General features: G+C 59.8%; 2 protein-coding genes and 1 pseudogene across 4 annotated transcripts; 1 reads left to right on the top strand and 2 right to left on the bottom strand.

The window, feature by feature from the left end:
• The first annotated feature begins 2,365 nt into the window (after positions 1 to 2,365).
• Positions 2,366 to 9,070, top strand: CUNH1orf174 (chromosome unknown C1orf174 homolog). Of its 3 annotated transcripts, XM_025048562.1 has the most exons (5): positions 2,366 to 2,488; positions 6,696 to 6,806; positions 7,181 to 7,252; positions 7,626 to 8,090; positions 8,512 to 9,070. In XM_025048562.1, the coding sequence occupies exons 1-5, from the start codon at positions 2,474 to 2,476 to the stop codon at positions 8,614 to 8,616; spliced, it is 768 nt and encodes a 255-aa protein (XP_024904330.1). In that variant the 5' UTR covers positions 2,366 to 2,473; the 3' UTR covers positions 8,617 to 9,070. The 3 variants fall into 3 exon arrangements, with proteins under 3 accessions (XP_024904330.1, XP_024904331.1, XP_024904332.1); XM_025048563.1 differs by lacking the exon at positions 7,181 to 7,252; XM_025048564.1 differs by lacking the exons at positions 6,696 to 6,806; positions 7,181 to 7,252.
• A 1,808-nt stretch (positions 9,071 to 10,878) lies between these two features.
• Positions 10,879 to 10,997, bottom strand: LOC112481786 (annotated as a pseudogene).
• A 1,231-nt stretch (positions 10,998 to 12,228) lies between these two features.
• Positions 12,229 to 23,102, bottom strand: DFFB (DNA fragmentation factor subunit beta). The gene is made up of 7 exons (XM_015591359.2): positions 22,889 to 23,102; positions 20,994 to 21,120; positions 18,897 to 19,085; positions 18,004 to 18,083; positions 16,965 to 17,135; positions 15,987 to 16,087; positions 12,229 to 13,632 (listed from the first exon to the last, which is right to left on the bottom strand). The coding sequence occupies exons 1-7, from the start codon at positions 23,009 to 23,011 to the stop codon at positions 13,398 to 13,400; spliced, it is 1,026 nt and encodes a 341-aa protein (XP_015446845.1). The 5' UTR covers positions 23,012 to 23,102; the 3' UTR covers positions 12,229 to 13,397.
• Between the last annotated feature and the right edge of the window lie 6 nt (positions 23,103 to 23,108).

Below are 23,108 nucleotides of genomic sequence, written 5' to 3' on the forward strand. Positions count from 1 at the left end.
GAGGGTCAAAGATGGCCCTGGGTGCCGGGCCTGAGCAGCTGACGGGCTGGAAACACCAGGTTACCAGGGTGGGAAAGGGGGTGGGGGGAGCAGAGCGTGTTTGTGGACATAGGTCAAGAGCCCCTTCAGGATGGTAAACTCTGGGTGGCATGGAGAAGCCAGAGCCATGGTCAGGCTCAAGCCCAGCGCCGTGTCTACAAACTGACACTAACCATAACCAGCCATAAAGCGAACCCTGGCTCGCGGCAGTCAGCCCCTGGTTTGTGAGAACTGAGCTCTGGAGGATTCCCAGGTAAAACCACTGAAGCCAGCTTATTATAAAACCAATTTCCGTAAAAATGAGACAGGTTAGGTGTTTCATACGGTATCGCTTTGTTTTTTTTTTCCTCAACAGAGGGCAGTTACATTCGTTTTCTCTTCAAATGGATTCCCGCCAGTCCACACTTGTCCTCTCCCTTCCGTGGGAAATAGCCCGGAACGAAGCACAGGACTGGGGAGGAGAAAGGGTGGCTGTCTGTGTGTGCACACGCACGGGAGGACTGCACGTGTCTTCACTCAGTGCCAAATGCACGGCCCCACGTGCCGTGTAATTGAAGGATCACCTGCAGAGCAGGAAGAGCTGGCGGACCCTTAAGGATTTTTTATACACTAAAAAGAGGCATCGCCTATAGGTCCAGGCTTTGAGAGAGTCGTTCCAGACGAGCAGAGAACGTTAATGCGCCAGGAAGAGTATGAATCACGCCTCCACTACGGAACAGCGCACGGAGGGACCCGCCAGCAGGACACGGGGGCCATGTCCCCTCTTCAACCTCTACAGCTTTAACCGGAAAACCTAATGCTTCTGACAAAACTGCCTGATTCAAATGTTCTCACCTGTTAAAAAAGATCGTAAAAAAAGGGGCACCGCGCTCATTCATCTGCGAAGCACGCGTGCGATTGCTGGGGAGCTGCTCTGCCCCGCCAGCAAAGGCTGGTTCCTGGAGGCACAGCCAGCCATCTGCGGTCACAGGGAGGGCTGGGGGTCCTTCAGCCCCACAAGGGTTCTGTACCCGCCCCGTGTTCTTTTCTGAGGTGCATGTCCTAGAGCCCAGGGAACTGGTGGCCTCGAGGGTTTAAAGGCAAGGCTGGGTTGCACCTTTGTAGAAGTCATCCGGTAACACACCTCCCTGGGCTGACAAGAGTCAGTACGCTTCCAAGGGCTTTGGAAAGGGGACCAAGTGGCTCCCCATGACCAGTCCTCACTGAGGCAGAGGAGGGATGCAGAGAGTGGCACAGGGTGCAGGGGTTAGAACCCACTGTAATAAATGATATAAACCGAGCCACTTGCAAATGGAGCCAGAGCTGCCACGCCAGAGACACTGCTTTGTACCTCTTGTGTCTCAACCCTTTGGAATGCTAAAATAGGGCAAAATAACCTTTGGCCGGGGCCTAAGCCCCTGTCCCAAAGAACTGTCTGCAAAGATAACAAGAAAGCAGATACGACTACCGGGCTGAGGTGACCGAAAATGTAAAACACTGTTCAGAGTTAACGTCACTGTTTTCTGCATCAACAGCCATGTCTTCCTTATACTGATGTGATTGTTCCCTTTCACGTAAATACCCCTTGCTTTCGACTCCTAATTAGAGCGATTTGGGCTTCTGCCTGAATCAGTGCTTCCCAAATACCTATTCTTTGATCCCAAATAAATGCTTGTTGCCTCTCACTTTGAAAAGACTTTTATTTTTAGGTTAACAACAGGAAGAATGTGGCCATTACTAGGGAGTTAGCCAGTTACAGAAATGGCCAGCTGTTGTCCTTTCCACGAGGGTGATGAGAAGGGGGACAGGGTCTAAGGCTGGGGTTCATTCATGCACCCGCACTAGGGTCCTAGACCAGGTCCTACCCAACGCTGCCCGGCAGTGCCCCCCAGGAATCCACCTGCCTGCAAGTGGGGTGCAGCTAAACTCACCCCCCCGGCGGGATGCTCAGCCCACGGCAGAGGGTGATGAGCCTCTCTGGCAAAGCAGGAGATGCTGAACCATGCAGGGTTCGCAGTACGACCTCCAAGGGAAGGCGGCTTTGGTGGCCCCCAGGCCAGGCCCACTCCAGCACTGCCTACTGCGCTCAGAAAGTATTGGCCAAAGAGCCCAACAGGGAGTCACTTCCCCGCCTCCAGACACAGGCCAGGGGCTATAAGACAGGTGCCCCTCACAAACATGGCCTCCGCCCCTCTTAAACCTGGCGGCTGCCTCGGCAGCGACGGAAGTGCCCCTCACAAACATGGCCCCGCCCCTCCCGCTACGTCCAGCGCCAGCCTTGTTGGGTCACGTGCCGCGGGGGTGGAATTCCGGGCTGTGATTGGCCAGTCTTCTGGTGACGTCAGACGCCACAGCGCGGGCCGAGGGCCGCTGGGTCGCCGCGCCGCTGGGAAGCGTTCGCCTTAGCGCGGGGCTGGGGCGGCGTTGCTGGGGCGGCAGCGCGCCTCTCACACCCATGAGGAGCCAGGAGGTGAGCGGGCCGGGGCCGGGCGGGCGCCGTGCGGGGCGAGGCGGCCGGCGGCACCGAGGCGGGCCCACGGGACGTCTTGTCCCCGGCCACGGCCCCGGGGAGGCTGGTCTGGACCCCGGCGTCCCCGGCGCCGCCGGCCAGGGGTTCTCGCCTTCCTGTTGGGGTCACTCAGCATGTGACCCCAGCTCGGTCCCAGTTACCTCACGTGCAGAGGTGGGTGATGTGGGGCCCACCCCTCAGCGTGGTGGAGGTTGAGGGGCCCCGGCCCCGGGCACGGCCTGAGCGGTGAGGCCGTGGACCACGGAGGGGGCTGCGACGCAGATGGCCCCTGACGCGACAGGGGGCGCGGGGCCTCCTGAGTCGGGGGAGGCGCGCCAAAGGCGTGAATCCCGACCCTTTTGGCGCTCGTGACTAGAACATAACAGTGTCCCCTCCGGCCAGCGTGCGCGCGGGGCTTTTCCAGGCCGACGTCCCTGCCGTGCGGTTAAATTGTCCGGTTCGCCGTTAACGTCATGGATACCGGCGGGTGCACCCACGACATTTTCCCTTTGTTTCCTTCGACCTGTCTCTGATTTGTCCTGTCCCTCTGATAAGTGGATTAAAGCGGCTGTTTTCTAGCTTCGCATTCTCGGATCTTTTTCACTATTTAGAAAAAGCCTTTTCCAGCGGCCGCGGCAGGTCGGACATACCCGTGCTCACTCAGCTTCGGAGCCGAACCAGCTTAATTGCAGAGCTGCGGGCACCTGCTCCTGCAGAGCTCTTGCTTGTCCCCCGCATCTCTTGGTACAGACCCACTAAGGCACCGTCTCCGCTTTTCGGCTTGCTTGTCTCATTCTGTCTTCAAGTTCGCTCATTCACATTCTGCCAGTTCATGTCTGCTCGTGGGCCCCTCAGATGTCTTTCTAGGTTACGCCTTCAGCTGCAGAATTTCCATTTGGTTTTTACATTTCATCTTTTCATTGACATTCTCTTCTTGGTGCAATATTATAAAGTTTTTTTTACTTCTTTAACTATGATTTGTTTTTTGAAAATGTCTGTAATAGCTACTTTGAAGCCTTTTTCTGGAGAATCCAACCTCTGGCCTCTCTCCCAAGCGGTGCTCTTGTCTGCTTTGAGTCCGGTGTGTGGGTCTGCTTCATGTTTTCTTGCATGCTTCATAATTTTTTGTTGAAAACTGGACATTTTAGATAACATAGCAACTTTGGGTCCTGGTCCCCACCCCCACCCCAGTAAGCTTTTTATTTGATGAGTGACTGGGCAGATCATTGTGTCAACGCTGCCAGTGCGCCTCCAGGGCAGCCTCGGGTGTGCCCTCTGTCACCCTGGCCACCAGTGCCTCCGTCTCTGACCACACCCAGCTGTTCAACTTCATTAATTGCCGGCTGATTGCTCAGTTGTTTTCTGCTGTGACCTGGGCGCAAGTTGCTCTACAGACGGATCCAGTCACGTCCTGGCTTCTTTTAAGAAAGCTTCTAAGGTCTGTGTCTGGTACTCGTCGTTACCCCAGGAGGGCTCCTCCAGCCTGTTACTCCCTGGCCCTCCCTCCCGCAGACTGGCTCGCCCCGTTCATCTGGATTCTCCTCATAGCCTCCCCGGTTCTTCAGAGCCCCCTAAGCATGAACTTCTCCAAACTCTGCTACAGACGAAGTCAGCTCTCTGTTTAGATGCCCACCTCTCCCCCAGGCAGAATCTCTGAGCCAGAGCTCTGTGTAGTTAGGGACGGTGATAGGCTTCTCTGTGACACCCCTGCTGTAGAAGCTGAGTGCTCAGGGGAGGGGGGACAGTGACAGCAACCTGAGATCCGATGGGCGCGGAGGGGACTACCACCTCACAAGCAGGGGCAAGAGTGATGGGCACTAGTCCGCCCTGTGCCCACGGCGGAGCCTCCGCTGGTCTGGACAGGAGGGAGCCCCGCTTCTCAGCCGCACTCACTCGGGGCTCAGCCTCACGTCGGGTGGGACAAGGAGAGAATGAGAAGGCTGCCCTCCTGCTCCCCTGGGAAGGAAGCTCCAGGCTGGCCGCAGGGGGACGGCCCCCTGTGTTCTCTGCTGTGGCCGCTTGGAGTTCAGATACCACACACTCGTGCCTTGGTTCCCAAATTTGTATGGATCCTCTCAAATAGCTGTTTCTTAATCCGCTCTTTGCGCACAGGACCATTTCCAAAGGCTTTAAGTAGCTGATTCTCAACGCCCTTCACCTTCACCTTGACCGGGGTGAGGGCGGCAGGCTGCTTGTGCCATCCCGTCGGGAGGCTGTCCTCTCCCTCCCTGTTTGGGAAACCACACATGTGCTTTCGCCGTCCACCTTAAGCGGTCTGCTTGCCGGGAGGAAGACCTGAAGGGTGGACAGGTCCCCATGTCCGGCCTGTTTGCCTAGCTGCAGCCAGGTGGCGCAGCTGAGCAGCAGCTCTCCGAGCTAGAAGACACATAACAGGTAACAGGTTCCTGGCATTCGGAGCCAGCACCTCAGGTCACCATGCCCAGGATTAAACTGCAGCCACAAGGCCACCTGCCCAGCTCGTACATGTCTAAGGCGGACCACACGTGGCCTTCAAGGTGCCTGCGACAGCCACAGCCCCTGGCCTCAGCCCGCAGCCTCGAGTCTACCTCTGCAGAGGGCCCGGAGAGCTGGGTGTGAGCCGGCTTTCACTCCCAAGTTCTTGGAACCAGGGATCCTGGAGAAGGGCCTGTACGGCCTAGGACCCCAGAGCTGGGCGACAGGCTCTCTGTCCAGCCCCACTGAGTGGCGGGCAGTGTCACGTGACGACTCTGGGAGCTCACGCTTGGGGGAATCGTGGGTGATGAAGCAACTTCAGAGGGTCTTTGAAGGCAGACAGCACTTACGTGACCTCAAACAGGTTCCTCACCCAAGTCCTCACTGAAGTGGGGACGCTGCCCCTTTTAAAGCTGTTTGAGCTTCGAGTACAGGCCCTGGTCACCGACACCCCGTGACAGCAGCCGCCGCCGTCAGCACCAGTCCTCCCCCAGAGAGCCAAGCACAGTCCATGTACAAAAACGTTTGGGGCAGGACCCGTGACAGGGCAGCGCGGCCTGCTTTCTCAGACCGAAAATGCCCGCTTCCAGAGACGGGCGTGACTGCGCTTCTGGGAGACTGGGCAGTAGGGCTTTGTCCCTGTGAGAGATACCACGTGGCCTCCGTGGGCCCCCTCCTTCCGTGTGGCTGCCAGGACTGTCAGCAGACCCCCTGCTCTTGCCACCGTGCAAGCCCAGACCCAGCGCCCGGCAGCAGGACCTTCCCGGCCCGGAGCGCCTGGTCCGAGCTGCGTGTCAGTCCGTGGGCCGCAGGGCACAGGGATGGGGTGCCATCGTCATGATTTCTAAACCAGCTCCTCTCCTTTTTGATGTCCTTTCGCTCCTGACCATGCGGCCCTTCATCTGTCCCCTTCCGGGTTCCCAGTTCCAGAGCCTTCTCAATGACAGCCTTCAAGCTTGTCACTTACGATATCTGCCCTTTATTACACTGCTCCCTGTTGTTGTTTCTTAAGTGTATGTAGTATCCATTCCGGCCAGAAAAAGGGATCAGTGGGAAACCTGAAATCCAGGTACGGTCAGGGTGCCGAACCAGAGCTCAGACACGTGGTGGTCTGACGTTAGGGAAACTGCTAGTACGTACAGGAACACCCTGTGCTAAAGACCTGAGTTATTCCCAAATAAAATCAAGTCTTATCGTTCTAATGAATGCCTTTCTCATCGTTCAAAGCCTTTCCTTTGTATTCAGAGTGAAACGCAGGTGGCCAGTTTGTTCATGTTAAGATGCCTCAGACAATGGTTAGCTGCTGTGAGCTGATAGCATTGAGACCTGCCAGCCAGTGTCTGTGGGCCTTGGGAGGGCGGCTGCCTGTCTTCCGCGTTTCCTCCTTTCTGGAACGTGACACCACGTAGAGGTTGGAGAACCTTCTGAGGAAGGAGACGCGTTGCATATTCTAAACCCGTGGGGAGTTGACTTCACATCTGCTAACCTACGAGTGGAGGTTCCTAGAGCGTGGAAGATGGGGAGGCCGTTACCCCAAGCTTCCAAGGCAGTGGGGAGAGGGGGCCCTGCGTGTGACTCGGCTTCGTGGGGATCCTCACGTGTAGGCCACGGACGTCCTCGCGCGGTGACGGCATCGCGGGGTCCGTCTGCAGTGGGGACCCCGCCGGCCACAGCTCCTCAGGGGAATGGCAGCTGACGTTTGTCTCTGGTCCAGCTCACAGGCGGAGTGCGGGCTTCGGCGCGCCTGCGAGCCCAGCCGTGTTCGGCCAGCTCGGCCTCTGCTCGGGACGTCGGTGTCACCACCGCTGCCAGGACGGCCTGTCAGGTGAGCCTCACCGCCAGGCCACCACCGGGGCCCTGATGCGGGTGATCGTTTCATTCGGGACCTTCTCTCCAGTGTGCTAGGCTAGAAGCCGGGGTTGCGCAGGTAGCAGAGGGCAAGGTGACGGCTCTGTCGGCCATCAGGGCAGCGTCCACCTTCCAGTCCAGGGGCTGCCGTGGGAGAGTCAACCAGCTGACGGGCACATGTGTCAGGCCCAGGCTCAGCCGCCTTTGCGGGTCGTTCCGCCGGGTGCAGCCTTCTGCGGGATGGCACGGCACCGTCCCGCCCACCGGAGGGGCCATAGGAGAAGGGCGGAGTGGGCTGGGGACAGGAGCCCCGTGTCACCGGTCAGAGTGACGCCGTCCTCGTCCCCACAGCTCGGGTCCCCTCGGGACTGGATTCACACCCGCAGCTGGCATTTTTCTCAGTGCAGCTGTGAGAACGCCAAGGTCAGTTTCACGGGCACGTATCGGGCACCGGCTCTGCCCACCCGCGGCTCCCTCTCTGGCCGGGCCGCGGACACGGGCGTGGGCTCCTTGTTAGTTTGTAAGCTGTCAGACCAGGCTTCCGAGCGTGCCTCCCGACACCCCTACTGTGAACGGCAGGCGTGGGAGCCGGGCTGGGGCCAGGTCCAGACCCTTCCCCAGCTGGCCCTTTGGTGGCAGCAGAGAAGCAAGTGGCCCGAGCACACTGCGTGCTTCCGTGTCTGCCGAGGTCCGCCTGGGGCCGCCGCCGGCCTCTGGGTCGACACCGTCTGGCTTGCCATCGGTCTCTTACCCCTAGATGTGTCTGCTCTTCCCTGATGTCCTCCTTTTTCGACAGACTTCCTCGTCACACAAAGGCCCCGACAGGCGAACTTCCAAGAAGTTCAAGTATGACAAAGGTCAGCTCGTGAAGTCGGAGTTACAGAAACTGGTCCCTAAGAGTGATCGTGTCGCTTCGCCCGCGGTGCCGCCGGAGACCCCGTGTAAGGATGAGCCTCTGGCCTTGGCCGAGGACGGCCCGCCGCGGCCGGGAAAGGAAGCGGGCGTTCCTGCAGCACAGGACCTGGCAGGCCCTGCCCTCAGTCACCCCAGAGCAGTGAGTGACGGTCGCTCCGCGGAGACGGAGGAGGACCTGGCCCCGCCAAAACCCAGCGCCCTTCCGGGGACAGAGGCCAAGGGCGGCGTGGCCGTGCGGGGCGGGTGCACGCACACCCTTCTCATGGACAGCAGCGTCTTCCTGGATGACGACAGCAACCAGCCCATGCCGGTGAGCCGGTTCTTCGGCAATGTCGAGCTCATGCAGGTAAGGCTCCTGGGGCCTCCCTCCCTGGGCACCTGTGCGGGCTGCACTCCGTCGCTGCATGCGGGGACTGCGCCCCACGGAACCAAGTGTCCCAACGGCCGGACGCGGCAGAGAAAGCACAGCATCGCCCCCTTACGGCACCTGCGCGCTCCAAGCTGAGTCTCTGCCATTTCCCTGGGTTGGGGGCCCCAGCGGGGGTGCCGGCCTCCTGCAGGGTGCTGACGGCATGTCTGGTGTGCGAGCAGCCACCCCGCTCGCGGGCTTCAGCCCCTGTCTCCCCCGCCATGCGGGCCTGCCCTCGCCCTCATCGGGAGAGCGCTACCGTCTGGGGGTCCGCACTGCACCCCACATGGGAGGTGGAGCTATGGAGGCACGTGCCAGCACCCTGGGCCCACGTGACAAGCCCGTTCTCTCCCCCAAGGACCTCCCCCCGGCGTCCTCGTCCTGCCCATCGGTGAGCAGACGGGAGTTCAGGAAGATGCACTTTCGCGCCAAGGAGGAGGAGGAGGAGGACGCGGAGACGTAGAGTGAACGCGGCCACGGCCTCTCTGTTTCGTGCAGTTCACGATGTGGCGGTTTAGCAAACCTGGTTGATAAAAAGTCATCTCCAAGAGGGCGTGTTCGTCATCACTTTTGAGCTGACCCCTGAAAGTCAACAGCGCGGTGACCAGGTGAACTGACGCCGCCGGGGGTGGAAGGCTGCCCCTCGGGCACCAGCGTCGCACCTGACACCGGCGCTGAGGGGGCGGTGGTCGCGCCGGCTCGGGGCCTGGGCTAACGAGAGGCTTGTGAGCACACGCTGCCCCTAACTCTGGTTCTGACGACGTGGGCGTTGATGCTCCGTTGTCAGAGCTCATTCTTGCAGGTGACCAGCGACGGTTCTTACAGAACCCTCCTCTTTCTGTACAGAGAGCCAGCGTCTACTTTGGAAATTTAGCAAAATGCGTATGGTAAAAAATAAATATATTTTGAAAACGTTTTTAAAGAAGTCACATGTCCCTGAAAGGTTTGAGAGCCACGTGGAGCAAGCGCACCCTGTCCTGCCTCATCCTCGGCCGCTCAGCCCCTCAGCCTCTGCGCCCAGCGCCCGCCGGAGAGGCAGGGCCTCGAGTGCAGCCCAGGCCTGAGGCCTGGCTGTGGCCTCCTCTTGTGCAGGCTGTTTGCGACATTGTCCGCCCTGTGTGGTAGGGACACAGGGCAGGGACAGGCCATCTTATGGTTGATAAGATGCTTGGTCTTCTTCCCAGTTCCTGCCCTCGCTCTGTAAACAGCCTAGAATTTCCTCAGTGTTGTGAGTGTCTTTTGTCATGTTAACGAGGCAGCCCTAGGAAGGGTGGGATCTGGTTGCCAGGAGAACTGACCTAGTGGTTAGAGGATTGGAAAGCTCTGTCCCACCCTGACCTCCCAGGAGGGGAGAGGGCCTGGAGGTTGAATCAATCACCAGTGGCCATTTCCTTAGCCAGTCATGATTCTGTAACGCAACCGCCATGAAAACCCTGGAGGAAGCTGGTCTGTCCTTCGGAGAGCTTGCGGGCGCGTGAACACGTGGATCCAGGGAGGGCGGGGCCTGGAGAGGGCATGAGAGCCCCACCCCCTCCCCGCACCTGTGCATCTTCCACCTGGCTGTCCTGAGCTACAGCTCCATGTTCCCCGGCGCCATGCTTCTATGAGGCTAGTGGACAGCGAGGGCCGAGCCCCTCCATGGCGGGGTGTGGAGGCCCGGACCCCTTGTCAGGGAGCACCTTGCGATGCATCCTTGCCAGTGGATAGAGACACCAGTGTTGGTCGTCCCAAAGTGACCCACAGCACCGCATAAGTAACGATTTGTCAGGCAGTGATGGGCACCGTGTATGACAGTCCGTGAGATTGTGATGGAGCTGAAAACGTCCTACCGCCAGCGACGTCACGGCGGCGTACTGTCACGGCACCACGCATTGCTCACGTGTGAACGAGCCGCCAGCCCTACGAGGACAGCACGTAGTTCCGTGCAGTACGTGACACTTGATGAAGAACGACCATTACTGGTTTATAGTCTCGCCGCGCTACATTTTTTACCGTTTAGAATGGACTCTGCATGTTGGCCGCAGCAGCCTCATCCAGCTCGTGTGTGCCGTGTCCCTCGACGGCGTCGCTTTCTCCTGTGCTTGGTTCGATCTCATTTTCTACAGAAACGTGCTGTACAGGTTCGGAGCCCAGGAGCAGGAGCCTGTCCCCGACCGCCCGGGTGTGGGGGAGGCTGTGCCGTCCGGGTTTGATGGTCACACACGACGAAATCCCCTAACGACACATTTCTCGGTTGTGTTCCTGTCCCTAAGCAGCGCGTGATGGTGCAGGTGCCTGAGCAATGTGGGGTGCCTATAGGTGCACCCCGAAAGCACCCCGATGACCCTTCCACCAGCCTCAGGCTCCGTGAGTCACAGAACTCAGGACTCAGAAAGCCGGAACTCTCGTGGTACGATGTATCACAGGGAAGGGACACAGATCACATCAGAGAAGGCACATGGGCAAGGCCAGGAGGAGCCTGGCACCAGCTTGGTGTCTCCAGGGAGTCAGGGAGGCGGGCGCTTGTGGGACAACACTGCCAAGTGTTGCCAGCCAGGGACACCCGCCTTGCCTTGGGTCAGGGTGTTCCTGAGCTCAGACGCATCTGCCTGGAGCGCCCCTGTGAGGCCCTTGGCAACTGGGACTGCAGCCCCACCCCCAGGTGACAGGTAAGGGGCCCAAGGCCTCACACAAACCCTCCCCAGGAGTCAGGGGCAGTCTGCAGACTTTCTTTTTTTATTTTTTACGCCTACAGCACCTGGTCTTCCTAGGTGGTCTCCCATCCAAATACTAACCAGGCCCGACCCTGCTTAGCTTCCAAGGTCAGACGGGATCCGGCTTGCGCAGGGTGGCGTGGCCGTACACAGACAGGCTTTCTTAAGTGGATGGGGACAGGAGAGTTAAGTCAGGCCCCTCCCTAAATTCCTTCTGGGCTTCCCAGAGCTTTGGGCATGAAACCCACCCCTCTGCTGGCTCACGCCCTTCCATAGTGGCCCTCCCTGGACTAAGGGACTAACCTCATCTTGTCCTCAGGGCTCCCTCCTCACTCCTCCCTCCACCCGGCACCCTCCGCTCCCTCCCAGCTCCCCGCCGAGGCTGCCCCTGCGGCTGCCCTCCCGGAGGCAGCGTCTGGGGGCCCCAGCACTGCAGTCCGCCCACTAGCAGCAGGCCGAGGTCCTCCTAGGGTCACCCACTAGGCTTTTCCCTTCAAATCACGTTCCAGACACCAGGGCCTTGCGACAGTAGGTGGCCTCGTGCCTCGATCTCCCAGGAGTTTCTCTACTCCCAGCTCCGACATCTTCCCTCTTTTGCTGAGAATGGACAGACCACACACCTGTATTTTGCAAAGAGGTTCAGGCACCTACTCTAATCCGGGGCCCTGGGGGTTTGGGTGACATAACTCCCGATGGCGACCTCTCCTGGTCTGTAACCATCGCCCGGCACCTGAGGCCGAGGGCCCAGATGCGAGCAAAGAAGCCGACGGAAAGTTGACTGAGAGCCTAGCGCTGCTCCAGGGCGCTGTGCGGAGCCTCGGTGGGAGTTCCGGTCCCACCTGCGGCAGAGAGTGCCGGGCAGGGCGGGGAGGAGCCGCCCAGTGCCAAAGCCCTCACGGCTCCGGAGCCCAGCGATGGGAGTGGCACCGGAACCCGTGGTAGGGGCCAGTAGCCCTGCGCGCCCAGCGTCAAGGCAGGTGGCAGTAACTCTGCTGCTGCGTTGGAGGGAGCCCCTTGTAACGACTCTACTGACTGCTGTCAAGAAAGCTCATCGTGCTGTACCAGTGGCACATCTGGGACTGGAGAACGGAGCAGCCGTGCCCCAAACCCACAGTGACTGAGCGGGAGGGGCCTTGGTGGCTGTCCGGCCCGGCCCCTCTTCCACAGACGGGTCTGCTGGGCTGAGTGCGGCCTGTGCGCGTGCTCCCCGATCAGACGGGCAAACGCCATGTGCTACAGTGAGGCCGCCAGCACGCCACTCACACCTGGCCCGCTCCCAGGTATTTCACACTTCAGTGACGAGAACGGAGCGATGTGTGTCGGCTTTGAAAAAACCGTTGACCCCTTGATCCTTATTTTCATCATTTGCAATGAGTGCAGACTCTCGATATCTATAAAAAGTCTTTATTGCTTTTTCTGATTATATAATGTGAAAATTCAAATGTTACAAAACATAAAAAGTCAATTTTTAAAATTATGAAATGTGCATTTCAAACTCTTCAAGTATAGTGGTTCCTCGGTGTTCTCGGGGGTTTGGTTCCAGGATCGCCCCCCCCCCGCCCCCCACCAAACCAAAATCCAAGGGTGCCCAAGTCCCAGGGAGGAAATGGCCAGGAGCAGCGCATGCAGCCAGCTCGCCACACCCATTACCAGCCGTGGGTGTGAAACCCGGGAGCGAGGCCGGCTGTGTTATAAAATGCAGGATCTGGAAAACCGGTCCTCTGCAATCCAGGCACACCCCACCCTGTCCCCAGGATCACTGCTGTTCACGGGTGCGTGTCTCCTAACGTGTGTGGCACATTCGTAAAGGGTCATACTCTGCAGAGTTAAGCCACTTGTGCATTTAACAGACAGCTTCCCATTCCATACATAAATGCTTAAAACTGGTACACGGGTTTGCACTGCGTAGATGTATTAGGTCAACTTATGAAATGAATGATATCTGACCATTTTTGGCCTACAAAACCAGCAATTTCATAGGGTTCAACATGATGCCACCGTCCGCCCCTCTTCGTGGAGGGTTCCCCCTTTTCACCATTATAAACAGTAGAGCAGCGAGTATCCTTGTGTGTTCTTTATGGAGTGTAAACATTTTACCCCAAATGGGTCACAGCCCTTTTCAGAGCATTTAGAAGAATCTAGAGGGTGGAGCCTCCCACCTGCCTGGGGACCCAGCGGGGAGGCACAGACACACACCCTTCCCTCGAATGAGTGGCCAGCTTTGGTCACTACGCTGGTCAGCACGGAGGCTGTGCTACAGGAGCATAGCAAACAGGTCCACTCGGGGGACACGCGGGCCCTGATCTCTGCCGACCGGACGCCATGACCCCCGACGTCCTGGCCGTGCTCCGAACTTGTCCTCCGCCGTGGTCTCGCGGGTGTAGAAAACAGATTCAGAAATGTACTGAAATCAGAAACTCGTAGGAAGATTCTTATTAAGTTTTTTTCAGGAACAACTGGAGTGAAAAAAAATTTAAAAAAATAAAAAAATAGCACCTGTTAAAACCCTGCACGTCGCCAGGCGTGGCACAGGGCGGGGAACGCGCGCCGGTCACGGGCGCTTGCGGGTGGCCCGCTTCCCCCTCGGCTTCGTCGGGCGCTTGTAGATTCTGCTCGGGTCACAGCTGAGTCTGTGGGTGGTCTTCTTGTGGCAGGCAATGTGAACTAACTTTAGATTCTCTGAGGTAAAAAGCAGGCTGTAAAAATACTCCCAGTCTATTTCTCTTCCACTTCGATCTTCAATCGCTTCGGCCAGTGTGGGGACAATGGTGCGTTTCTTTTCTATTCTGCAAAGTGAGAGACGGTCATTTTCTGTTGTCAGACCCCGCAGGCACGTGCCCTTAAACCACAGACGCAGTTAAAGTACAGTTTCCGCTCAGCTGTAGCTAAAACATTAAGCAGCGTTTGGCTGCCTACGGGAAAAGACAAGTGGAAAATCGTTACGATTTCCAAAGGCACCGCACGGGGCAGCTCCCCAGAAGGAACAGGGTGGCGACAACGTGGAAAGGACCCACCGAGCCGTCAGCAGGACGAGCACGGGGGAGGGGCGTCCCCTCGCAAACTCATCAGAGCACCGTCCCTGAGCACGGCCGCGGCTGCTGGGTCAGCTCTGCCCGGCGATGCCCGATGCGAGCAACTTCGCCAGCCTCGCTTTTAAAGTTTGGTACTTTTTTTAAATACTGAAAAGTACGTGGGAAAAAATGGGAGTCAGTCCAATTCCCGTCACAATTACTCACCGAAAACCACGTGGCTCACTTTGATCTCCGTGTCGATTACCAGAAAAGTGACGCGATAATACACGAACACGTTCGAAACAGAACCTTACAAATAAAGCTGAAGTCGCCACGCCACCACCTCGAACCCCATTTCCTCTGTCCCTCCCCAGGCGTGGTCGCTGCTAGGAGCTGGGCGCCTGCCTCTCCCATCCTGATCTTGTGCTGCACACGCACGCACGTGTCCACGTGAAGGAGTTACGGTACCGCTGTGTGGAACCCTGTTTCCACTACGAAGTGTGAAGACCATGCACTAACACGTGCAGGAGCTCGTGGACTGACTCGCTGAATGAGAGATGTCACGGCGGGGAGGGCTGGTGGCAACGTGGGGGACCAAGCTGGCACAGACTCTTCTCCCCGACAGCACAGCGAAATACTGAGTGAAAGGACCTTTCTTTAAAAAAATACGTGGTTGAGATCAAAAGAAAGGAGGGAAGCTCCCCAGCTGCCAGAAACAGAAATCGCCACTTGATCCACATGGGGAAGTGACACGCCAGTGGCTCCCCAGGTCCTGATAGAGGCCCGAGGGGGAGGTGAGCCCGAGACCCCCTCACTGGCCATTACGTGAGGAAGAGCAGCTGCAGGGCAGTCCAGGGCTTTGGGGGGGAAGGAAAAGCCACTGTGCGAATTACCTATTGCTGCACAGCGCCCCCCAAAACTCGGTGTTTCCCGTGCGTGGCGCTGTGCGCTGCTGGAGGGTTTGAGGGGGCTGACCCTTCTCCCATGGTGCCTTGCATCCTCCAAGAGGCCAGCTCAGGCCTCCTGGAGTGGCGACGGCCATGTTCAGAGAGGAAAAGGTGCAGCCTGCAAGGATTTCCCTCTGCTGGTGTCCTGTCTGCTGGAGTCCCACAGTCAAGCCAGACTCGGCACTGGAGGATGGGGACACAAGGTGAGGACACCCAGACAGGGTGCCGTTGGTGTAACTGTCTTCCACGGTCACCCGGAAAACCGGGACCCTTGGCCTACCTCCCAGGCAGGCACACGGCGCCACCTTACACTGCCACACGTGGGCTGGGACCCACAAGCAAGAAACTCACATGCAGTTGTTTCAGACAGAACCTCTGAAAACCCGGGCGTCTGGCAGAACCAAATGCAAAACCGCTCTGCAAGGACAGTTTAGCAGGCAAGCCAGGGCGCCGAGGACGGGGACAGAAAACACCCCCCACCGAGGATGAGCTCGGAATCCGGACGGACAGACGGCGTGAGGAGCCGCGCTGTGGCAGGCAGGGGCTGCGGCCAAGGTCAGTGCCCCGGGCCCACCCACGCCAGGACACTGAGATGCACCACTGAAAGCCAGGGAGCTGTCCCCGGGGCCACCCTCACTCGTCCTGCGAGCGGCAGGGCTTAGGCATCGGGCACACGAGCCGCAGCACAGCGGTTCCCCTGGGGACGGACGCAGACGGGGTGGAGAGGGAGCCGGCCTGTGACCAGGCTGTCAGGCAGCGAGCCGTTTCGAGGGCATTTATCGCTGTCATTCACGTAAAACGGGCGAGGACGTAATTATAGTCAGAGAAAGGCTCAGTGAAAGTAATGAACCGTTCCGTTCCTGTCCCCGTCAGAAGGAGCTGGTGTAGACGTGAAAACAAGACGTCTGCATGACCCCATCCACAGATGGGAGCGAGAGCTGAGAGAGGGGACGCGCGTAAGGTCATAGACGCGGACAGGATCTGGCCAGCTCCCGTCGGGGCCCACGGCGCTGAGTGACGCCCAGTCATGTGGGCCAGGAGCAGGAGCACAGCGCTCTGGGCAGCCCCTTCCGCACCGGCGCCGGCGACGCCTTTGGGTCCATGACCCACGAGCCCGGCACGGCAGGCGCAAGCCCCGGGCGCCAGGCAGGGCGGGGCGCACGTCCCCAGGCCGGCACTCACACGTGGTCCAGGTTCCAGGTGCTGAAGAGGACGCGGCTCTCCCGGTTCCCGTAGGGGTTGATGGAGTGTTTGGAGACACAGTCATCCATGTCGAAAGGACCCTGGGCCGAAAGATGACAGGAGAGGCCATGAGGTGAACCTCTTACCTGACGGCCTCGTAGCAAGACGTGCCACTTCAGCCGCCCTCTACAGCTCGGCAGGCCTGGGGACTCGCCAAAGCCCCGGTACCATCGGCACCCAAGGCTGGACCACACCGGACAAAGTGAAGGCTGGGAAAGAGGCGAGGGCGGTGGCCATCCTCACGGAGGCCAGTGGCTCCGGGCCCCCAGGCCCATGGGCCCCGGCCCCAGAGGTGGTGGCGCCTGTGGGGAGTGCTGCCCCTGTGACTTGATCAGGCGTCCCAGAGGAGCCCGCGGCATCCGCCTGCAAAGCTCAGAACGCTGCTTCCGGCCACTGCCACCCACCAGGGAGTCGAGCTTAGCTGGTACCTGAAGTGTCGCATCCAGACACAAACCCCACAGTCCCTGCGGTCATCTAGAAAGCTTGCCCAGGGGAACAGAATGCTTTTCTGAGACGCCTGAGCGGTCCTCTTATCAATCCACCCAGGGGAACGTCACCCTCCTCTGACACCAAGGTCAGATCTCTGAAGCGTCCCCCCACCCCCATCGGCAGCAATGTCCCCGGCCAGCAACAGGAGTGTCATCTGGGAACTCGTCAGAGACGCAGGTTCTCAGACCCGTCCGGACTGCTGGACAGAAGCCCTGGGTGGGCCCAGCAGCCTTCCGACAGCCCTCAGAGGACTCGCTGCCACTGGCCGGCCGGCCTGCCCTCTCTGTGAGTGGGAGCCGACGCCCGGAGGCCACCCGCCCTCACGAAGCCTCGCCCGGCAGGCCGAGGGCAGGGTGTGCTCCCCGCCCCCATGGGAAGGCAGGCTCGGTGGGCACCCGGCTGGCTCAGGGTGAAAGGCGCGCAGCTCACCTGGCAGGAGAACCAGCCCTCCGGCGTGCAGAGCCGGCCGCCCGCCCTCGCGCCCCTGTCGAAGTAGCCGCCGTTGTACTGTGCAGCTCTGAGCTTCTGGCCCATGGCGTCCACGACCCGCACGTACTCCTCCCGGGCCTCTGCGCCCACCGCGGGGGCGTGACAGCTCACCTTGGGGACACCAAAGACGGGGCTGAACGTCGGTGCATGACGCCCTAAACCGCAGTCGGGCTCCCAGGCCGATGAGGCCACGGCCCTCAGGGATCGGGGTCCCGGCAAAGCCCTGTGCCTGGGGACTCTGGGTTTGCAGGCCGTGGCCGTCCAACCCTGGGGAGTGTCTCTGGGCCCATGAGATGCAGCGTGGGTCACAGTCCGGCAGGTAACGGATTTGAGCCCCGGGCACCTGCCCCACGCCGCACCCCGCCTCCCCCGCCCCCATGTGCCCCTGGCGCTGGCCACTGCTGTCCAGGAGAGGACAGGACCTGGGTAGGCGAGGAAGCAGCACCACATCGCGCCACCCACCCACCTCCCCTGCTGCCCACTCGAGCGTGGGGGACACGCGCACCCATGGGTGCGCCCAGGCCGCGCTGAGTGACCGGGCAAAGGTGAGAGACGCCGTCCGTCCCTGAGTGGCCCAGGTCCAGTGGGAGCGACAGGGCTGCGCAGGGCGCCACAGTGCAGAGGGCTGGTGCCCAGCAGCTGCGGGAGTTGTCCTGGAGGGGGCGGGGCTTACTCAGGACAGGTCGCATCCCTGGCGAACCACCCGACAGGTGACATGGGGACTGTCAGTTCCGCTCCAACCCGACAATTGTGGGGGAATTGCACACGCAAAAGAACCGGACAAAAGCTGCTCGCTGTAGGCACTGGCCACACCAAAGGGTGGCAGTGGGCTGGACCCCAGCACCCCGTTCTGTGGGGCTACCGTGCCTGCGAAGCGCCGGAAGCTCAGCCTGCAGCACGCGCTCCGGGGTGGCGCTCCAGTCCCCGAGCCGAGCCGGCTGCCTGAACCTGCCCGCGTGCCTGCTGCAGCATGGCCTACCTCCCGCAGGTAGCTCCGGATCCGGCTCTCGCAGCTGTATCTCAGGTAGCCGGACTTGCTCCTAAACCGGGACTCCAGACCTGGCAGGAGAAGACAAGACGCTTGCAGCCCGGCCAGCGGGGCCAGGGCGTGGGGACCGAGGAAGGTTCTGGCAGCGCCGTGCCCACCGCCGCTGGTTCTGGCCTGTCCGATGGGACTCTGTGGTCCACCAGTGTGGAGGGGCTCACACGCCACCCGGGGGCTTCTGCCTGGTAGCAGCTCAAGCCGCGTCTTCTAAGAGGGCTGCAGTCTCTTAGGGCTGCCTCTAACTGGCTACACAGGCCAGTCTGAAGGCAGAAGCCACCCCAGTGTCCCTCGACGGATGAGCACATAAAATGTGGTCCATCCACACAGCGGAATATCGTTCAGCCTTAAAAAGGAAGCACAGTCTGACACCCACTGCAACGTGGACGGACCTCGAGAACGTGACGCTCAGTGACACAGGCCAGTCACAGAAAGACCAATGCTGAGATTCTACTTCCAGGAGGTCCCCGGAGGAGTCAGATCCACAGAGACAGAGGTGGGAGGGCGGGTGCCGGGGGCTGGCGGAGGGGCTGGGGAGTGAGTGCTTCACAGGGACAGAGCTGCAGTTTGGAAAGATGGAGACGGTGGTGGTGACGGCTGCACGACAGTGTGACGTAGTGAATGCCACCAAGCCGCGTGCCAGCGACGGTCAGGATGGGAACTGTATGTGACATGCTCTGCCACCCAGCTAGGTGGCTCAGAGTGCTAGGCAAGCCCCTCATCTGGGGAGCCCTCATCCGGTAACTGAAGTAGAATCCGGTCTCCCCCAGGTGTCTGGCTCTGAGAAGGCCCCCACCCCGGCTCCCTCAAGCCCCGAATCCGCAAGGCACCTTCGAACCAAGGCGGGTCCTCGGCCCTGGTCTCGGCGCTGCTGTTCTCGCTGACCGTGTGCAGCAGGTCGGCCAGGAGCTTCTGCCTCAGTGGGGCCCGCTCGTCCGAGAGCAGCTGCCGGGCCGCCTGGATGAGCCCCGCATGCGGCTTGTGGAACACGCTGAGGAAGCTGCTGATGTCACTCACATCTGCCACCAGAAGCGGGACAAACAGAAAAGCCGTCAGTCCTTGGAGCACCGCCCGGGGAAGACAGGTGATGCGGGGACAGCTGGCGGCAGGTGACGAGGGCTCCATGTCTACCCCGCCTCCCTCGGGGACCTGCCAAACCTCAGCGCTGTCCCCACACCAACGAGCCCGGTCCCCTGGGCCTTGAGCGGGGCAGGGGGAAGGACAGACTGGAAAGGCAGGGGACGTGCTTCGGGAAACAGAAGCGCCCCACGCAGACGGCCGCCTTCCTCCTGGGTCTCCTCTCCTTCCGCATCGCCAGGTGTCTGGACCCCCGTGAGCCCACACTCTCAGGAGCCTCAGTCTCTTTACCGCCACCTCCTGGAGCCTTTCCACACACGCACGGAAGCGCCAAGCCCCCGAGCAAGCACTCAGGACCAAGTGTGGCCGTCACTCAGGCCTTGCAGCTTCGCACACGCGGAATCAGCGCGCCCCGAGCACTGTGGCCCACGGGGCCGGCCCGGGGACCCTGGGCCGCTGTGTGCAGACATCAACACAACCCGCCCTACAGGACCGCAGCAACTGACGCTCACAGGTGGACACCCTCAGGCCCCTGGTGAAAAGTTCTCAGACTTATGGCCAAAAGCACAGCATGAAAGAAAAAAAAGGACAAACTGGCCTTCTTCAAAATTAAAAACTGGTGCTTCACGAAAGACCTTCTCTCTCGATGAGAATAAGAGCTACAGAGTAGGAGAAAATACTTACAAACGAGTCTGGCCAAAGACTCGCATGCAGAACATATTAACAAGAAAACCATCAAACCTCAACATTAAAAAAATAATTAGAAAACGGACAAAAAACAAGAGGAGACATTTCACCACAGAGGATACAGTCCTGCGCTGAATAACGACACTGTGGTCAGTGACAGACACGCCCAGCGCGACGGTGTCCCCCAGGGCCCGAGTGCACGCGGCGATGTCTGCAGGATGACACGGCCTAACGATGCACTTCTCAGGCTGCATCCGCCTCGTTAAGTGGCGTGTGACTGTATACAGATGGCAAATGATCCCATGAAAAGGTCAACACCCTTAGCCTACAGGGAAATGCACATTAAGACATAAGGAGACTCCACTGCCGCGCGACCATCAGGGTCGCTACAATGAAGACAGAGCGCGGACAGAGCTGGAAGGGCTCCGAGACGCCCCGCCCCTCGCGTGGTGCTGGGGCCATTTCTTTGCTTCTTTTATGTAACAACTGTATCGAGATTTAATTTCCATTCATTACAATCCACCCAGATACAACGTACAACTCAGTGGGTCTTAGTTCCTCAGAGCTGTGTAACCGCCTCCACATTCAATGTTAGACCATTTTCATCGCCTCCAAAAGCAACCCTGTCCCACCTACCCCCCAACCCCACCCAGCCCTAAAACTAGCACTGGCCTACGCTCCGTCTCTACACACCTCCCTGTGCTGGACTTTTCATACGGTGCAATCCTACGTGGCCTTTTGTGACTGGCTCCCTTCACTGAAGTGACATTTTACGGGTCACTCATGCTGTAATGGGTGTCAGGACTTCACTCCCGGTCATGGTCAAGGTCCAATAACATCGCTGGGTTTGGACACGCTTTGCTTTGTTTACCCATTTGTTCATCGATGGACATCTGGGCGGTTTCCACTTTTTGGCCCTTAGGAATCAAGCTGCTGTGAGCATTCACCTAGAAGCTACTGTGTGCATGTGTCCACTTCTCTTGGGTACATATATGTGTGCCTAAGGGCTGCTGGGTCGCCTGGTGGTTGTTTCATAGTCATAGGAACCACAGACTGTCCCCATAGCGGCCGCACCATCTTACACCCCACCGGCGACGCACGAGGGCCTTGCTCCCCACAGCCCTCCAGCTTCCCCGCCACCCTCCAAGGTCCCTGCCACTTACAGCCCTGCCAGCTCTGGCCCTTGGTGAGCAGCACAAGCTCCGTGTTGTCAGGGACGCTCCAGAAGTAATCTCCAGTCAGCTCCGTGCCATCTTCGTAGAGGCACAGGCGGGAGCCAGGAACAGGCAGCTGGGGACAAGGGAGAGGAGCAAGCAGGGCAGGATGCTTACTTATTGCGCGTCAGGCGGGCCCACCCTTGTAGCGACATCAGCTCTTCCCACCTGCAGCCCACACAGAGAAGGAGAACAAACTATAGTTTAAAGCACGGGTCCCCAACTTTCCGGCCGCAGACCAGTACTGGTCTGGTCCGTGGCCTGTTAGGAACCAGACCGCACGGCAGGAGGTGAGCGAGCGAAGCTTCATCTGTATGTGCCGCCGCTCCCTGGCGCTAGCATCACCGCCTCAGCTTCCACCTCACATCCTCAGGCGTGAGAGTCTCATAAGGGCACCGGTCCCTGGTGCCACAAAGGTCGGGGACGGGACCGCTAGTTGAAAGAATCACGCTCGAGATGCTGTCCGTGCACTAAAGCAGGGCAAACACCTGACACAGCACAGGTGTCCACAGAATCGGTGCGTAGGAACGTGGACACCTGCTGCAGGTCGTTCTAAAATGCGAAAAGCACACAAATGGACACGCAGCGGTCACTGCTCTGGGGGTGCGCCGCACAGACCCTTTCAAAAGGGGCCCTTCAAGAGCACTCCACATCCAAGCCTGTTTCCAGAAATGACACCCCTGCTACCGCTAGGCCTGTGAATGCGCCTCCTGACAGGTGTCAGGACACACCCGCTATCTGCACCCCTGGCTCCTCCACACTGATCAGCAAGAACACCTTACAGAGCATGACTCACTGCCTGTCCGCGGAAGGGAGGCCGGCACTCAGACCGTCCTGGCGTGGCTCTCTTGCTCGGCACTGGTGTTTTATAAATTTTTATGGCAGCTCCACCCCCTCCCCATGCAACATGGTACACACCCCGCAGGCCCAAGCCCCTGCAAGGGAACAAACAAATACAGTAATGGCTGAAATCCCACCACAGTAATGGCTGAAGGGGCACCTCACGCTCCGGCCAGGCCTTTAGAGGCCCCTGAGCCCAGCCCCTTCATTTTACACAGGGGAACTGAGTCTCAGCAGGCCACCAGCTGTGTCCTAACATGCAGCGAGTCTGGGTCCCTGCATCGCAAGCCAGAGCAGTGTGATCCTCGGGGTCAGAAGAGAGACAATATTGTCCCTAAATCCCCCACAAACGCTGTGCTCTCAACTGGGCAAGAAGTCCCCGACTCAAGGGGTCTCAAGAGAGACTAATGGCGATGAAATGGCGAGTCCCAGCAGCCCTTCCGCCACCTCGCACAGCCCCCTGGTTTTGAAGCTGAAAAGCAGCACCTCTCATCCTCCTAAGTTTCTCCCAAGCGGGCGAGCACTGAGCACGGGGCAGAAGCTTCCCCGACGCCACGTGCTGAGACGTGGCGCCTCCGCTGAGCAGCGGGAGGCCGGGAAGTCCGAGGGTTCACATTCCGCCCGCTCTGCAGCACCCCGTGCGCCCTCCGAGGCTGCGGTCGGGCCATGTCTGTGGAATGAGGGCGTTCGCACCCCATGCACAGGGTTTAGCCGCGGACCGACCCCCTGACAGCCCACGACAGAGACGCCACGGTGCCGGCCAGGGGCATCCCCCGTGGTCCCGCTCGGGTTCTCCGCCTCGGGGGAGATGTGGACAGTCCCCGCCTCACGGGGCATCCGTCAGAACTCGGGGACACACTGAGCTCCCAGTGCTGACGGTGAAAGACGACGGGTCGGCACTGTCGCAGGCCACCCGGAGCCTCCGGGCAAGCTCGCCCCCCGGGGCCCGCAAGTGGAGGCACAGCGCCCCCGGCCCGGCCCCCGGCCCCCGGCCCTGGCGGCACCTGCAAGAGGAGGCACCCCTTCCGCAGCACCTCCTGGCAGCTCCTCCCCGCCACCCCAAACTTCTTCTGGCTGTGCAGGGCGCGCAGCTTGAACGTCTTGGGCCTCCGGGACACCGCAGACATCCTCAGGGCCTTCGGCGCCTCCGGCCGCACCTGCTTGGCGGGCCGCTCAGGCGCGTCCTCACCCCGGCTGCGGGGACCGGCTCCGGCGGGACCAGGC

This window comes from Pteropus alecto, unplaced genomic scaffold (assembly GCF_000325575.1).
Source record: "Pteropus alecto unplaced genomic scaffold, ASM32557v1 scaffold125, whole genome shotgun sequence".
Taxonomy (NCBI): domain Eukaryota; kingdom Metazoa; phylum Chordata; class Mammalia; order Chiroptera; family Pteropodidae; genus Pteropus; species Pteropus alecto.

Excerpts from the sequence above, each read along its gene's own strand:
- CUNH1orf174 (XM_025048562.1), top strand. Across the intron at positions 6,807-7,180 it reads CTGCCAGGACGGCCTGTCAG|CTCGGGTCCCCTCGGGACTG; the intron begins GTGAGCCTCACC and ends TCGTCCCCACAG. Across the intron at positions 8,091-8,511 it reads GCAATGTCGAGCTCATGCAG|GACCTCCCCCCGGCGTCCTC; the intron begins GTAAGGCTCCTG and ends CTCTCCCCCAAG.
- DFFB (XM_015591359.2), bottom strand. The coding sequence starts at position 23,011 with ATGTCTGCGGTGTCCCGGAGGCCCAAGACGTTCAAGCTGCGCGCCCTG. Across the intron at positions 19,086-20,993 it reads GGGCCAGAGCTGGCAGGGCT|ATGTGAGTGACATCAGCAGC; the intron begins GTAAGTGGCAGG and ends TTCTGGTGGCAG. Across the intron at positions 17,136-18,003 it reads TCCGGAGCTACCTGCGGGAG|GTGAGCTGTCACGCCCCCGC; the intron begins GTAGGCCATGCT and ends GGTGTCCCCAAG.